The sequence below is a fragment of the Chanodichthys erythropterus genome, chromosome 10 (genome assembly GCF_024489055.1).
Source record: "Chanodichthys erythropterus isolate Z2021 chromosome 10, ASM2448905v1, whole genome shotgun sequence".
NCBI classification, from domain to species: Eukaryota; Metazoa; Chordata; class Actinopteri; order Cypriniformes; family Xenocyprididae; genus Chanodichthys; species Chanodichthys erythropterus.
Genome location: NC_090230.1, coordinates 21069194 through 21086642, shown reverse-complemented (window position 1 = coordinate 21086642; position 17449 = coordinate 21069194). Strand labels below are relative to the sequence as shown.

General features: G+C 38.2%; 2 protein-coding genes across 4 annotated transcripts; one reads left to right on the top strand and one right to left on the bottom strand.

Moving 5' to 3' along the window:
* Nucleotides 1-1502: 1502 nt before the first annotated feature.
* On the bottom strand, nucleotides 1503-9244 carry LOC137027906 (uncharacterized). Of its 3 annotated transcripts, none has more exons than XM_067396524.1 (7): nucleotides 9106-9244; nucleotides 7883-8221; nucleotides 6800-7126; nucleotides 6578-6718; nucleotides 6041-6379; nucleotides 3697-3987; nucleotides 1503-3334 (listed from the first exon to the last, which is right to left on the bottom strand). In XM_067396524.1, exons 1-7 carry the CDS (start codon nucleotides 9146-9148, stop codon nucleotides 3228-3230), a joined length of 1587 nt encoding a protein of 528 aa, XP_067252625.1. In that variant the 5' UTR covers nucleotides 9149-9244; the 3' UTR covers nucleotides 1503-3227. The 3 variants fall into 3 exon arrangements, with proteins under 3 accessions (XP_067252625.1, XP_067252626.1, XP_067252627.1); XM_067396525.1 differs by having other exon boundaries at nucleotides 6692-6718; XM_067396526.1 differs by lacking the exon at nucleotides 6578-6718.
* A 2298-nt stretch (nucleotides 9245-11542) lies between these two features.
* On the top strand, nucleotides 11543-15209 carry LOC137027904 (zinc finger protein 850-like). The gene is made up of 2 exons (XM_067396519.1): nucleotides 11543-11757; nucleotides 12468-15209. The coding sequence occupies exons 1-2, from the start codon at nucleotides 11649-11651 to the stop codon at nucleotides 14297-14299; spliced, it is 1941 nt and encodes a 646-aa protein (XP_067252620.1). The 5' UTR covers nucleotides 11543-11648; the 3' UTR covers nucleotides 14300-15209.
* The last annotated feature ends 2240 nt before the right edge of the window (nucleotides 15210-17449 follow it).

The following is a 17449-nucleotide window of genomic DNA, read 5'->3' as shown; positions in this document are numbered from 1 at the left end:
TTGACATATCATTTTTACATTCTTTGATTAATTTGATTGATCTATTAAATACATCACTCTAATTAATTACTAAATATAATTACTGTAAGCAAAATAATAACTAGCAACACAAATAATGGCATAGAATGATCCCATAAGCTCAATCAGAGGTGACTAATCTGCATTTTTGGTGACTTTTAATAAAAATTTGGTTTTACAACAGGGTGTAGAGCTTGTGTTTTTCTCTGTTCTCCTGTAACTAAACAATATAATTCAAATAGCAGTTGTGTGTGGGTATGTAATTCACTGAATGCACGATACACTAGCAGCTCTGAGATACCTGCTGTGCTCTCAGTTATTTACATAATTTAAATAGTTATTTACTAATTAAGGTCAATGGGTAAAATAAAACCTACGTCAAATTCTCCTTTATATTCAAAACTGTTTTAATTTACTTAAAGGTAACAGGTCTGATTAATAGGATTTAAAGTGGAACTCAGTAAGATTTGCGAAGCTCCCCCTACAGTTTCCTTCAGTGAATCACACTGTCGTAAATACTCCAAGCCCAGCTCTGGACTACAACGAGTACAACGCTCACCAGCGCAGTAGTTTTAATACGGTACTAGAAAGAGGAGGTGGGTAATTTGCAAATACAGTACACTCGATGGAGGTGGGTAATTTTCGAAATTGTCTTATAAAGTCATAATATATACATTGTTTTTTAATTACCGTAAAGCATTTTGTCACTCTCGCGTGAACGTGAACATGAGGCGAGATTGTTTCAGGTCGGTGAAGCTCAACTTGCAAGTGCTGTTTTCTGGTGTAGACGTGCCAGAGGAGGTTAGTGCTCGCCTCAAACACACCACTACAAGTCAATTAACCATCGTAAGGACTTAGAAAACTATTTATGAAGGTAAAAAAAAGTTACTTAGTTCTGCTTTAAGCAAACTGTCCAACAGCAATGATTCTAATGAACATGATGCTGCTTTGGCTCCCCCTTGTGACTGAATATGGAAGCAAATAAATAGTCATTATAATAAATGTACTACTCACAAGTGATAGTCACATTTAGTCTCCTAAATGTGGTCTGTTTGCGGATTTTTGCTGTTTATCTGAATGATGCCATAGTTAAAATATTTTTTGTAAATTATTTTTTAAAAAAGTTTAAAAATCCTTCTTATCTGATGGCTCAGCACTGCTTGATCACATGCTACAGTAGCACAGTGTTGGCAATATAAAATTACATTTATTTACAAACAACAACAACAACAAAAAACATTTCTGATAATGGATTTGACACTGGACGACTGAACCAAACATTATATGATGATTACAATCGAAACATAAGCAACACCTGAGCACAATTATTCTTGGCTTTTATGCCCCAACAAATGTGTCTTAAAACATGGTTACAGCAGCAAAAAACTATTTTTAAAACTATTAGGAAAAACTAATGTTAAAAAGTCAAGGGTCAAGAGCCCAACTAAAGCAAACTCTGACCTCCATCATGGTAATGTCAAGTCACCTTTATTTATATTTACACTTATTTACACTTTTTACAATGCAGATTGTGTCAAAGCAGCTTTACAGTGATGACTGGTATATAATTTTGGCTGCACAGCAGCTCTTAAAGAAAATGGTGTCATTGTCTAGCCTAAATAAATTCAGTATTGATTCATTCCGTTTTAAGAATCAATAGTTCTTAGTTTAGTTCATTTATCTATATCAGCACTGGAGTAAACAGCGACGTCATCATCCAGCTCAGATCGGTTCGCATACAAGGGTGTCGATGCAGGCAGATCAAAACATTGTTGAATATCAAATGTCAATTAAGCAAGCCAAAGGCGACGGCTGCAAGGAACGCAAACTCCAATAGGCTCAGTCAGGGGGCCAGTTCTCCTCTGGCCAACAGCGAATAGTGCATGATTATGATTCAGGCAGCTTCCATGAGTCAGATTGGGATCGCAACAGTCAAAGTATTTATTCCAGTTCCATCTTGAGGATCGTATTCATCACGCCGGTATGTCAAATGAAACAATAAATCAACTCTTGAAGCTCTGTTAATTCTCAGTAACAACTTCTGTAGATGTCTGACAGAAATAAAGTCAATCTGGTTAGTAATAAGTGAAGCTGGTAATACTTTTTGTTGTTGTTGTTTAATCCTCCTCTGCTGAGATCGTGTGAGATTCAATGTCTTTTTTCTTCAGTTGATTTCATCTAAGGCTGTGGCTGGAAGGCTGTTGTAGTTAATGTGTTTCTGCTTGTCTTTTTTTCTGTTCTTGTTGTTTCTTTTCTTTCAGATGCTTGTTAACAGCAGGTGTTCATCATTCATTCTCAATTATCAATTAATCACGTAATTATTTTATTAACTTCAACACTGCTTTAATGTTACTTGAACACTCTGTAGTGTGGACACATACAAGTGTTCATTTAAAACTGAAGATTTTGCTCTGGGGTTAAAAGGGTTAAAGGTTTAGGATAAAAAACCCAGAGGAAAACGTAATTTAACAGTAATCAACTGTAAAATAATTGATGGTAACAGCAACCACAGCTGCCAGTAGATTACTGTAAAATCAAGGGGGAAACAATAATATACTGCAAAATGTAAAAGTCAGATTTTCTAAATTAAACAAGAGTTCACAAATCACAAGCCAAGCGATTGCTTATGAACTAATGTTGATGAATTATGACAATGTCTACTTTACAATATTTATATAGTAACATGTTTTAGATGATTGTAAGAATGCATATTTTATCTCCCTCATCTGAACTTGAACGAGCAGCCTGCATCCTGGATCCTAAAGGAGACTCGATTGCTGTGGGGGACTTGATTTCTCATGACTCCAGTGGAAGGAAATCTCCCACAACTGACTACAAACTGGCAGTTAGAGCTGCCTCCATTTTGTTAGTAATGCCCAACTTCCAATGATCCAATCAATTCCTGAAGGACTCCCGTCCCACCCTCTCATTTCAAATGCTCGTTTTACCCATTTCAGACGTCACAGTGGAGAAGAAAACAGAATGACAACTTCTGTTTCATGCCAACTTTAAGGCTTGAATCTCTCTCTGCTCATGCCACATCAGTTATTGAGTCTGCTGTAACCAGCTGTTAAACATGCTCTTCACACAAGAATTAATTCAAACTATATTCAGCATGTGGGTTCATTTTTCACATTTTTTAACAACAGCAGAATTGTTGTTGGGCTTGATTGTCGATGATGTCGCAATGGTGGGCGTGTCTTATCTAATCAAACTTGACTTGCTGCCTGCTGCTCATTCGCTCCATCAGTAACTTCCTCATTCAATAGTGGTGTCACTACAGTTGGTTGTCCATTCACCTGTTCGCCTGTAGAATCTGAAAGAAAATACAGAGACAATCATAGTAATTAAAAGCAGTTAATCTTCTTGTTGATTTCAGATGATACAAAAAGATTATCAGTGAATAAAGACAAGTCCTCACAAACAGCATCTTTAGGACTATTTTTGTGGTGGTTTGACCATTTGAAACAATTAACAGATGTGGTCACTGAACCTGAACAGGTTTATTTTGTTATAATAACCAGCTGACTGTATATTTTACCTTACATAATACATAGAGACACTCAAGAAATAATTACACTTTTTTTTAATTTTTATATTATATTATATATATATATATATATATATATATATATATATATATATATATATATATATATATATAAATGCTGTTCTCACCAGTGACAGTCACATTGAATCTTCTGAATGTGGTCTGTTCGCTGTTGATGATCTGCAGTTTAAAATGTCCAGAGTCTTTGGTTCCGATGTTTCTGATGGTCAGCGATCCAGTCATCTGGTTCAGATCCAGTCGGTCTCTAAATCGCTTACCAATATTCATCTTTCCTGATTCACTTTTAACAACGAGACGGTTTTTAGGTCCAAATGTCCACAGTATTATATCATCAGTCTGAATTTCAGTACCAGTCTGGAGAAGGACAGGATTTCCTTCCTTCACAGACACTGACTTCACTTCATGTCAAAACAACACACAGAAACAGAGAAATACAGAAAATCAAGTGATTGAATTAATTTTGCTTGCATTTTCAATATCACATATATTTACATGAGATTTTTTTTTTTAAGTAATGGCTAATGCTGTAAATTATACAGGGAATCATCTCGGTCCAGATTTATTTTTTAGATAAAATAATCAACAGTCAAATTTAAAGGTCCCGTTTTTTATGTTTTTTTGAAGCTTTGATTGTGTTTATAGTGTGTAATATAACATGTGTTCATGTTTTGCGTTTAAAAAAAACACAGTATTTTTCACATAATTTACTTATCTGTATACCGCTGTTTCCACTGTCATAAAAACGGGCTGGTGACTTCCTTGTTCTATGAAGTCCCTCCTTCAGAAATACGTAACGAGTTCTGATTGTGCCAGCGGTTCCTGTGTTGTGATTCGACAGCAGCTTAGCGCTCCTTGCCCGGAAAGGTCACGCCTCTTACCATAACGTGGAGATGCACGCGCTCAGTGTTATTGTAAACATGTCTTTAATTTTACCCTATAAATTTGAGCCGGAATCAGACCCGGTGATTGGACTGCGGGATGAAAATAACAGCGTTTCGACGACATGGCGACAAACACACTCTACAAACGCAACTCTTGTGTATTCCTGTGGGCGGAGGTTAGTCAAAAAACTGTTTTAGTCACGTCATTAAAGAAGGAAGTAGAGGGATGTAGTCCAAACTGGCCGTTCGATGTAGGCGACTTCTGTTAAATAAAATATCTCGCTTGGCATTGAACTTTGAGCTTTAAAATTTTACAGATTTTATTTATACTCTAACAACAACATTACACACTAACTAAAGTTTGAAACATGGGATCACGAAGAACGGGACCTTTAAACTGGGTTTTAAACAAACTTTTTTACATTTTTGTAATGTTTTAAATAATTTGTGTTACTATAATTATAGTACAGCTGTATTATGCTACCAGGCCAGTAGATGGCGATGTCGCTTTGTAAAAAAACACTACTGTACATGTAATATGCATGTATATGACATGAACATTTTCACAAATTCATGCATTTGTATTTTACACAGAGATGATAATGGTATCGTTATCAAGAACTTGTACTTTAAAACCTGTTTTCAAGTTTGCATTTTCAGGCCCCCAAAATGCTGCAGTTTAGGGCTGGGCGATATATGGAATGCTTTTGTCACGCGCATTTCGTCAGTAAAGCCGGCTCCCTGATTGCCGCTAAATCGCCATCACCTGCTTTCAAATGGAGCAGCATTTAATAGACAGAGCCGTAGTTCACTGATAAGCCACGCAATATCGCGTTCAATATCGATATGAATCGCCGTCGATATTGAACGCGATATTGCGTGGCTTATCAGTGAACTACGGCTCTGTCTATTAAATGCCGCTTCATTTGAAAGGTGATGGCGATTTAGCGGTAATCAGGGAACCGGCTTTACTGACGAAATGCGCGTGACAAAAGCATTCGATACATCGCCCAGCTCTACTGCTGTTGTGTAAATGAAAGGCCAAAATGCATAAAGTTTTATGTTTTTAGTTGAAAACGTTGTCATGTAAATGGCTCATAAATGGTATCATCTCGTGAGCTTTTATGTTTTACGCATACACAGTACAGCGATTTAAGCATTTTCAGATCAGTCTCAATGTGGATGAGCAACTTCTGGAAAATGCTTAAAAAAGCTAGTGTGGACAGGTTAGCACTTTTAAATAAAATCACTGTTTTCAAATGTATCTGGAGTAATGTAGACGTAGCCTCAAGAAATCAATCTATTAAAATTGGGTAAATCGATATTGTCAAAGCAGCATAAATCAACTATCTATGTTTCCTGAACATGCCTTTTATTGTTTTGCAACTTACTTGTTCTTGAAATATGCCTATTCCTGCATATTGCAACTTTAATCTCCTAATTGTATATGGGCTTTATTCTCATGTCATCTAAGAGAAATGTAATATTTGAGCACTCTGAGCATGTGTTAGTGTGTTTCAAATCATTTGGTGCACGCTCATTACCACATTGGAAGAGTTGATATACTTACCATTGACAGTCAGAATGAATCTCTTGTGTTTGATTTTTATGGTGCTGCTGCTACTTCTGCTGATCTTGAGTTTATAGAGTCCAGAGTGAATGGTTCTGACATTACTGATAGTGAGATCTCCGGTTCTCTCATCCAGCGTCAGTTTGCTTCTGAATCTCCCATCAGTACCCGCCAGTGTAGATGGCTTTCTGGTTCCTCCACTGATTTCAGCAATGTGATTGTCTTCAGCTTCATAGCACCACTCTATTACATCGTTACCATGTATTTCAGTAAGACCAGTGTGTAGAGTTGGAGAATCTCCCTCCGTCACTATCTCTTCCTTCTCTTCACATGCCACAGCTTCACATAGAAACAGTGAACAGAAATGTGTTCATGAGAGTCAACGTTCCTTTCACAGTCCTCATTTTTAAGTTTCTCAGGCAGCTATTTCAGTCATGCAAGTGCAGCTTTTATCTCTTTGATTGGGGAAACATTAAATCCTTCAAAGCTGTTCACCAAGCTTACGATTGAATCCTATTTAAAGTATATAACACTTACCCATTTGCTTTTTTAATTTAGAGATCCTGTGGCGATAGTAAATCATACCAAAGGCTACAGCCGCAAGCAGCAGAACAGGAATTAAAACACCAAAAAAAATTCCTGCTATAGCACCTGAAGAAAGACCTGGATCTGGGAGGGCTATAAAGAAAGACAGTGAAGAGACAGTGAAGTTATATATGCTAATAATACTTGCTCTTTCATCTATTCAGAGTTACTCACCAATGACTGAAAGAAGGAATCGGCGTGAGCTCTCACTGCCTCTGATCTGTAGCTCATAGAGTCCAGAGTCTGTGGTTCTGGTGTTCTTGATAGTCAGAGATCCAGTCTGATTCAACTGCAGCCGATCTCTGAATCTCTCATCGGCATTGTTCAATGAGATTTCATTCGTTTCAACATCGATTTTAGCTAGGAGGATGCCTTTATCTCCAAACCTCCACAGCATCAGAGCATCTTTGTGCATTTCAGCATCCATGGCTAAAGTGACAGATTGTCCCTCTGTCACTGATATTGACACTGACTTCACTCCATCCGTCTCACCAACCACACCTGCAAAATGAGCAGAATGTGAACAATATGTATTTCACAACATTTCACAAATTTGGAGAGAGAGTGAATCATGAAAACCTGAATCAAGAAAAATCTCACTCAATTATTGCTTACACACAGATATTCAAATGTTTGGGTTGAAATCATGAAACCTGAATAATCATAATTACATTATATTTCTAAATCCGGATCATTAGCTGCAGTTCTAACAAGGGTAAGGAATGGTTCCAGTTACATTTCCACTTGAGCATGGTTCGGCATGGCAAGTTTACAAACTCTTCTCGGTCTGGAATTCTCAGTACAGTTGGCTAAATTGCATATAGGTACTTATTACTAACGCGCTCCTTAAATTAAACAAAAAATACTGTGCCATTTTCCTTTTAGACCAGGTTTCAGTTCGTCAATGGCACAGACATTTTCAGTTGCCTCTCGCCAACAATGTGCCTGAACACTGCTCAAATTGCGCATTGAAGCTTGTTTCTGCTAAGTTAATAATAAAATTAGAAGAAATATCTGATCATCATCCATAACATGGTTATTTTACATCTTATTGTCTGTAAACTCATGTGTTGCAAGGCAATGACTGTAGCATTTATATGACATGCCAAAGAGCTCGTTTACCAACCCTGAAGTAAAAAATTAGACCATATCTGTACCGGCTGGATCAGCACGGAATGTAATGGTTAAGCAATGGAAGAGCAGCTACTGATATGAAATGATAATATAATAATAAAATGAAAGACTTGAGATACTCACCATTGACAGTAAGTCTAAATATCTTTATTATTGTAGTCTTTTCTCTAGAGATGGTGACTTTATATTGTCCTGAGAGTCTGATTCTGGTGTTTCTGATGGTGAGAGATCCAGTCTTTTGGTCCACCTGCAATCTGCCTCTGAATCTCTCATCATCAGTGACAAAAAATGAGGTCAGGTCATCCTTTCTCTTTATCTGAGATATGAGAAAGTCTTTAGGTCCAAACATCCACAGTATCGTATCATCGTTAAGTAGTTCAGAAAGGTTAGTGTGTAGAGAGATAGAATCTCCTTCAGTCACGGTCACTGGCTCAGTTTCATCTGTCGCTGCACCAAACACTCCTGGAAAACAAACAGAATACTAACTTCAGCACATTCAACTCATTGTGTGAGCTGCTGAAAAGACAAACAGATATGGAATTACTGTTCAGATTGTGAAGGTAAAAAAAAAGACATTCTTTATTCAATACCAACATTCTTCAAATTATCTTATTGTATTTATAAAAGCAAAAAAAAACAGATGAAAATATATAGTGTTTTCTAGTACATTCTATTTCAACAAGAACTTTTGATACTTTTAATAATTAAATGCACCATTATGCAAAAACATGAGGATAGTTATCAGCATGAAAGACGTGATCAACGTGCAACACATTTCTCTCCAATAAAATGGAATGTGGGAGATTTTAACTGTGACAAGATGATTGACAGACAGGCCAGTAGCCTAAACTGAAGCTAAGCGGCGCAATTATGACGAAGGAGGCTAGTATATCCCAAAGCCTGCCTACTATTTGGTGTTCAAGTCATGTCTGAAAGATCGTATTTACGAGCTGAACGCACATGAACACCATCACGATGTCGTAAATACGAGTGGGAAGCTCGGGATTGTCTTTAATGCTGTCTTCGCGTGCTCTAGGAATTATCATAATTACGAGTTTCCAAGGTAAAAATTGCACATGAATGGCTCCTATTTCAACGAAAGTGACTTGAACACACCTGCAGTCGTAAAACTTCGCAGGAGGACTTGAACGCTACACAGTCAAAAGTATACGCAAATATTGCTTCTCAATTAGCTTACCTAAATGCATCGTATACTTATCAAGAATAATAATAAAAAAATGTCAGTATGCTATCTGGATTTGTTATTTCTTCTGTCATCAAGTCAACCTCAAATCTTGAAATCTCCATACAAACAAACATGTCTATAAATCGAAACGAAAACTTACCGTGAATCAATAATAAAAACAGAAACAGTAACCAGTTGCACATGTTGTTGTTGAGCTGTGAAGAATCTGAATTTAATAAAGATGATCAAATGTATTTTTGTGTTCCGCCTAATCTCCTCTGTTTGTCGTCTTAAAGCCGCACCCACTGATACTGAACTTGTCACATGACACCCACCTGGAGGCTTTTGCTCTATTGCCCCACAATCGTTTTTACCAGGTACTGAGAACCAGTGGCGTAACTTTGTTTTAAAAAAGTGGATGGGACAGGAATGTGTGTGGTGGGGGGTGGGGGTATTGTAATTGTATCATTACAATAATAAATGCACAAAATTTATCGACATAGACCTCATGTTTAAAGGTGCCATAGAATTGAAAATTGAATTTACCTTGGCACAGTTGAATAACAAGAGTTCAGTACATGGAAATGACATACAGTGAGTCTCAAACAGCATTGTTTCTTCCTTCTTATGTAAATCTCATTTGTTTAAAAGACCTCCGAAGAACAGGCGATTCTCAATATAACACTGACTGTTACATAACAGTTGGGATCATTAATATGTACGCCCCCAATATTTGCATATGCCAGCCCATGTTCAAGGCATTAGACAAGGGCAGTATGTATTAACGTCTGTCTGGAGCTGTGCACAGCTGAATCATCAGACTATGCAGGTAAGCAAGCAAGGACAATAGTGAAAAATGGCAGCTGGAGCAATAATTACTGACATGATCCATGATGTCATGATATTTTAGTCGGCGTCGGCTTGGTGTGTTCTGGCCTTTAGACGCGACATGTGAACGGCCCCAAACTTGGTGAATTCCTTCAGATTAATGCCTTGTTGAAGCAAAAGTCAGTGCCGATTGTAATGAACTGTGTATGTGCGTGATGAGGTCCTTGTTGCAGGTCCTAGCAGATGCTCACTGCTGTTGACCATGCGAGAATGACTGGAAAAAAAGTCAGGAATCAATAAACAGAATCGAAATGCCCGCATCATATATCGAATACTCGGTTCTTTGAAATTTGGAACCGGTTCTACAATGGAACCGGTTCTTGATACCCAACCCTATAGTGAAGACTGCGCAGTGTACACGAGCGCCAAGAGCACACTGTTGCGCAAATGATAACAGCTGCAACGAACACTCAACATTGTTTCAAAAACAACACATCCCAGTGACAGATCGCCTATTATTTAACATAAACTAATGAATTGCTAATCATCTAGAGATGTTTCTTTTGTATTAGTATACATACATGCCGCAAGATGTTTCAAAAAGTGGTGGGGACAATATCGACCCTGGCAAAAAGTGGTGGGGACATGTCCCACCCGCAAATTACGCCTATGCTAAGAACTAATGTAAAAGTGATAAGTGATATTAAGTGATATTAAAAGATGATGTTTTGTTTGTTTGTTTGTTTGTTTGTTTTTGGTAGACATTTAATAACACATATATAATACAAAGAGTTGTAAAAGTCTCTTATTGGTCTGATAACCAAACTCTCCATAAATAAAGAAAACAAGCCAAACAATTTAATAGCACATACTGTGAAGAAACTTCATGTTAAATGGTGTTATATTATGTCTTTATATCTTTTAATAGATTACACTTTCAATAAAACATTGCAATTGTTGTAAAAGGTGTTTTTTCTTACAGTGCATTTACACTGTTTTGACCAGCAGGCGTCATCCAAGTATGGCGGAGCGTTTCCCAGATAGCAAGAACATTTGGGCCAAATTTGAGCACATATGGGGATTTTTCTTTTGGCTCACTGTTTGTATTGAAGTATATGGCCCAGATGACCACACACAACTGCAGATCATTTGTGGCTTAATTATGGCAACAAAATGGGATATTTTAACTTATGGTTAACGGCATACTTGGAGAAAACATATGTAACCTGTGCAGCAGGTCTGTGGCAGCCCACAATCTTTTTTTTTTTCTTTTTCTTTTTTTTTTTTTTTTTTGAACCAGGAGCTATTTTATAATTTTTCCATTTTTAATATTAAATTAAAAAAGTAATGAACGAGTAATACACGGATTCATAAGATATGGGATGATTAGAATTAGATATGGCAATAGAAAGAAGGATAGCATTTCGAGAATGGGGGATATGGGTAAATTACAGTTTGCACAAAATAAATAAAAATAATTGTGACAAATATGGACACTTAGAAACAATAAAGCATATTCTTATAAAATGCATGTGAAAGAGAAAGTCCTAAAAATTAGGTCCAATGGAAATAAAAGGCAATTAGAAGTATATGAGGAAATGTTTACATATTTTAAAAATACTACAGAAAGCATTTATCTGTTTTCTCCTTTTTCTCTCTCCATTTTTCTCTTTTCTTTACTCCCTTATTAAACTATACTGTATGTGCCCTTCACTCTGCAGACCTGTAGGTGGCGGAAAGGCAACTTTTACGTTGGTTTCCACCAAAAGCAGAAGAAGAGACGCGTTCTGTACTGCTGTTTCAAAACAAAAGATTTGTCAAGTATTTGAAACTTCACGAATCAGTTTTAAGCGATCACTATTTACAAAAGAAGGCATGCATTCAGACCAGCAGGAAGAGCAGAAATTTGTAAAGATGTTTATTGAAGATTACAGCGAAAACTGGACTGATCCAGTGAAACAAGAAGAGACTAAAGAACAGAGAGGTTGGTGTTTATTATCTTTATAATGCTGTGAAACATGAAGCTTATAAAACTTTAGCAGTTCTCAGCCTATATAAAAGTAAAGTTTCATATGGAATTTGACTGACGCTAAAGATGCTAAAGATGTAGCGGTTAAAGGGTTAGTTCACCCAAAAATAAAAATTCTGTCATTAAAAAGATAGTTCACCTAAAAAATGAAAATTATCCCATGATTTACTCACCTTCATGTCATCCTAGGTGTAGGACTATCTTCTTTAAGACGAACACAATCAGAGATATATTTAAAAACATCCTTAGTCCTTCAAGATATAGAATGGTTGTGAATGGCAGTCCAAATAAAAAAATAAATAAAAAATGGATCATAAAAATATAATAAAAAGTATAATAAAAAGAATCCATACAGCTCCAGAGGGTTAATAAAGGTCTTTTGAAGCAAAGGGATGCGTTCACAAGGCATTCACTCACATCTGAAAGAATATAGTCATGTACACCTAGGATGGCTTGAAGGTGAGTAAATCATGGGATAATTTTCATTTTTGGGTGAACTATCCCTTTAATTACTCACCCTCATGTCGTTCCACACCTGTAAGACCTTTGTTCATCTTCGGAACACACATTAAGATATTTTTGATGAAATCTGAGAGCAATTGTTTAACATCAAATGTTTTGTGATGATTTAGTGAAAATTAAACCTTTTTTAACTTTCATTTTAGATCTGATGGAAGGAATTAAGGAGAGTGAAGAACTGAATGAAGCAGAGGAGGAACATCATGTCAAAATTGAAGAAAAGCCATTGAGTTGCTCAGGGGCTGAAAGTAAATGTGTACAGAGAGGAGCCATCAAAAATTTCACTTGTCCTCAGTGCGGGAAAACATTCCCATACAAACAGAGTCTTAAACGTCACATGACTGTTCATACTGGAGAGAAGCCTTTCACATGTGATCAATGTGGGAAGAGTTTCACAGTAAAAGGAGCCTTTATGGAACACATGAATATCCACACTGGAGAGAAGCTGTACACATGTGATCAGTGCGGGAAAACATTCCTATACAAACAAAGTCTTAAACATCATATGAGTGTTCATACTGGAGGGAAGCCGCACACATGTGATCAATGTGGGAAGAGTTTCACAGTAAAAGGAGCCTTTATGGAACACATGAATATCCACACTGGAGAGAAGCTGTACACATGTGATCAGTGCGGGAAAACATTCTTATACAAACAAAGTCTTAAACGTCACATGAGTTTTCATACTGGAGAGAAGCCGCACACATGTGATCAATGTGGGAAGAGTTTCTCACAAAAACGAAGCCTTACAGATCACATGAAAATCCACACTGGAGAGAAGCCACACACATGTGATCAATGCGGGAAGTGTTTTATACAAAAAGGAACCCTTATGGGACACATGAGGATCCACACTGGAGAGAAGTCTCACACATGTGATCAGTGCGGGAAGAGTTTCACACAAAAAGGAAACCTTAATGATCACCTGAAAATCCACACTGGAGAGAATCTGCACACATGTGATCAGTGTGGGAAGAGTTTCACAGTGAAAAGAGCCTTTGAAGGACACATGAAAATCCACACTGGAGAGAATCTGCACACATGTGATCAGTGTGGGAAGAGTTTTACACTAAAAAAACTGCTTAAGAGACATGTAAAAATCCACACCGGAGAGAAGCCGCACACATGTGATCAGTGTGGGAAGAGTTTTACACTGAAAGACCAGCTTATGAGACACATAAAAATCCACACCGGAGAGAAGCCGCACACATGTGATCAGTGTGGGAAGAGTTTTATACAAAAGTCAGGCTTTAAGGAACATATGAAAATCCACACTGGAGAGAAGCAGCACACATGTGATCAGTGTGGGAAGAGTTTTACACTAAAAAAACAGCTTAAGAGACACCAAAAAATCCACACCGGAGAGAAGCCACACACATGTGATCAGTGTGGGAGGAGTTTTACACTGAAAGACCAGCTTAAGAGACATATCGAAATCCACACCGGAGAGAAGCCGCACACATGTGATCAGTGTGGGAAGAGTTTCACACTAAAACAAACCCTTAAGGATCACACAAGGATTCACACTGGAGAGAAGCCGCACACCTGTGATCAGTGTGGGAAGAGTTTCACACTAAAACAAACCCTAAAGGATCACATGAGGATCCACACTGGAGAGAAGCCATACACGTGTGATCAGTGCGGGAAGAGTTTCAGATTGACAGATTCTTTTAGAGTACATATGCGTTCTCATTCTAGAGAAAAAAAATTTAACTGTGATCAATGCGGTAAAAGTTTTATTTGGGCAGTTTCCCTGAAGAAGCACCTCAATGTTCATACAAAGAAGCTTCACATGTGTTCTCTGTGTGGAAAGGGTTTTTTACAGCTGAGTGCTTTAAAATTACACCAAAAAAGACACAGTGGTGTGAAGAATTATGTGTGCTATGTGTGTGGAAAAGCCTATTTTGGAGAGGGTGAACTGAATAGGCACCAGAAAAGAAGCTGCACACAAAAAAAAGAACCCTTAATGATCACATGAAAATCCACATGGGAGAGAAGCTGCACACTTGCAATAAGTGTAGGAAGAGCTTCAGAAGTGTTTGAGCTTTGAAATGACATCTGTGTTCTCATTCTGGAGAAAGAAAGAAGCATGTGAAAAATCTTTTACACAACTGAGCACTCTTAAAATACACAAGAAAACACATACCAGCGTGAAAAGACACTTGCTACAGCTGACAAAACGTCCCCAGAGAATTCACTTTGGAGAAAAACCTTAAAAGTGTTCACACTGTAACAAGAAATTCAAATGAAAATACTCAAGGGAATCCACACTGAAGAGAAGCCATTTCATTGTCCTTCGTGTGAGAAATAAATGAGCTTTTCTACTCACTCATAATGTCTGAAATCATAGTTCCTGTTCAGATCCAGAACTTTTAGGTTCAAACGTAACACAATATGTCGAGCAGTAAGAGTTGTTTCTTCCAAAATCCTGTCCTAACTAGCCGAAATGAGTGACCAAAAAATCATCTTAAATTTTCATAGTAAACTAATTTGATTTTCAAGGCCAACGGTTTCAAGGTTCAATATCTAAGAAGTTTTATTCCTGTATAGCATCAGATTTATGTTATAAATTGATTACATTTATGATTTTTGTATTGTCCTTTTTTTTTGTCTGTAAATCTTACAATGCATATGTGTGGCACTTTTATGAAAATTTTATTTATTTATTTATTAAATGTATTTATTTTATTTTTTTTTACATCTGTACAAAATGTTTGTGTGCTCAAGTGACTTCAGGAAGCTCAAGAAGACGCTATAACATTTTTAAGAGAGACTTGTCTTTGATATTTTTTATTAACTTGTTCTTCATTGATGTGCTTAGAATAGAATTTCTAATTGCTTTCCAACTTTTGATGTATTTGTCAAGTGCAGATGTAAAATAAACTCATGTAGTTTTGCAACTGTATGCTTCTTTAATGATATCCTTCTTCTTTTGCTTTGGACACCTTTTAAGTCAATAAAGAGAAAAATCTCATTCGGTTTTTTTTTTTTTTTTTTGCAGAAATGCACCTCAAGCTGGTCTCCAACTGCAAACAAACAGAAAAGGAGACAACATCACCACTAGCGCCCTCACTTTCACTCATGCACTCACAGTGTTGAGGGTAATGCATTAAAGCATTTTTCATGTAACTATGTTATGAACTATACTCAATATAGGTAGGTGAATGCTCATCCACTAGGGGGTTCCAGTAAGAAGCATGACAGGAGACGAAAACTGTTCAACTCTTTATATAATTAACATGCTTGGTATCGTTCAGTTGTACAGATTTTCTAATATGTGCACATGGTGTTGAATGTGGTCTTTATTCAATCACGCATAAACACCTGAAGAAATGGCGGAGCAAATGGCTGGTGAAAATGAAAGTAAAACACAATGGCGGAATAGTGGGAACTAACGTCAACTAACGTTTAGAACAGCTGCCCCAAGATTAGCATAGCTGATTCCCTAGTCCTTGGGGTCAGTGTCACCTCCATCCGGAAGTCTGACGAGATTGGCCACAGGTCGTATGTATAAGCGATCGCTGACCTTGATTTGAGCTGATCTAATGTGTCAATCAGCACTGGGTATGAGCTTGACAACCCAACCAGCTGGCCAATGGGCTCTGGGAAGCTGCGGATCCATAATCATCACCACCACCATGTTCTCAGTTAAATCTTGGGTTTCTCACTGCCACTTCTGGAGAGTCTGGGGGCTTGGGAGGTAATGTTGTGTGTAGTATGACCAGAAGTGATCCACAATGGTTTGAGAGTGATGCCAGTGGCGCCTGGATAGCGGTTCAGGAGTGTAGATTACCTGGGGGAGTGAGGAGTCTCAGCGCCCCATGAGCAGCATGTTACGGGTAACCGGGTCTATGTCTGCCACATCGGATGAGACATATCCCAATGGCTTGCTGTTGAGGATGCCCTCTACTTCAATCAGTACTGTGCATAGTACTTCCTCTGGGACCACCTGGCTACCAACAACTACCTGCATGGCAGACTTTACTGATCTGATCTCCCTTTCCAATGCGCCTTCGAAGTGTGGTGTGGTGGGAGGATTCATCCTAAAGTTAATCTGGTAACTAACCAACAACTCTTGCAGTTTCTGTTCCATTACTTTGAAGGCTTCCCTCAGCTTGGTCACAGCTCCTTGGAAATTGGTCCCCTGATTCGAGAAAATTTTGAATGGGGTTCCTTTGTGGGCTGTAAATCATCTAAGTGGCAACAAAAATGCATCCGTATCAATGCTGTTTAGGAGGTCAACGTGAATGCATCTGTTTGTCAAGCACTTAAAGATGACTCCCCATCGCTTTTCAGCGTGACAGCCAATCTTCACAATGAAGGGCCCAAAGCAGTCAACTCCAGTTGAGAAAAAGGGCTGTTGGTACAGTCGCAGACAATCTAAAGGTAAGTCAGCCATGAAAGGCACAGTTGGCTTGGCTCTCCACTTCTGGCACTCCACACAATCTCTCTGATGTTGCCTTACTGCTTGTCTGCCTCTCAGGATCCAGTAGTGGCGACGGAGTTCAGCGAAAACCCTGTCAGATCCTGGATGGAGAAAGCGTTCATTAAAGTGCTTTGTAAGAGGTTTAGTATGGTGCAGGTTTAAAACCAATGGGTGGATCTCAATTTGACTTAAGCCATCCAGTTTCCGCAGTCTTCCTCCCACACGGATCAGTCTCAGTGTGCAATCCAACTCTGGTGCAAATGTGTTCAGACGGCTGGAAACAGGCACAGGTTTCGCTGCCTTCAGGGCTCTAAGCTCCTCTGGGAAGGTCTCCTCCTGACATCGACTCAATATGAGTCCTTCCGCACTCTGGTATTCAGGGTGTTGTGTGCTCATGTTTTGGGTAGCCGCCCCGTGAAGAAACTGGTAAGTAGCATCAACCAAGTCTCTCCAGGAAGTATAGTGGGATTCATCAGGAATTGCAGAACTTTTATCATTCCCAACCAGACCACAAAAGACAACTTTCCTTTTCTCTGATATGTCAGCTTGGGCCTCTATCAAGGGGCTAGCGATCTAGTGGTTCACGAAAGAATTTTGGACTTTGACTCCATCCACCTGGGTTTGCCAGCTCTGTAAGTTTGCTCCCTCTAGTAATATCATCCGCCGGGTTATTGGAGGAATCTACATACCACCATGAGTGAA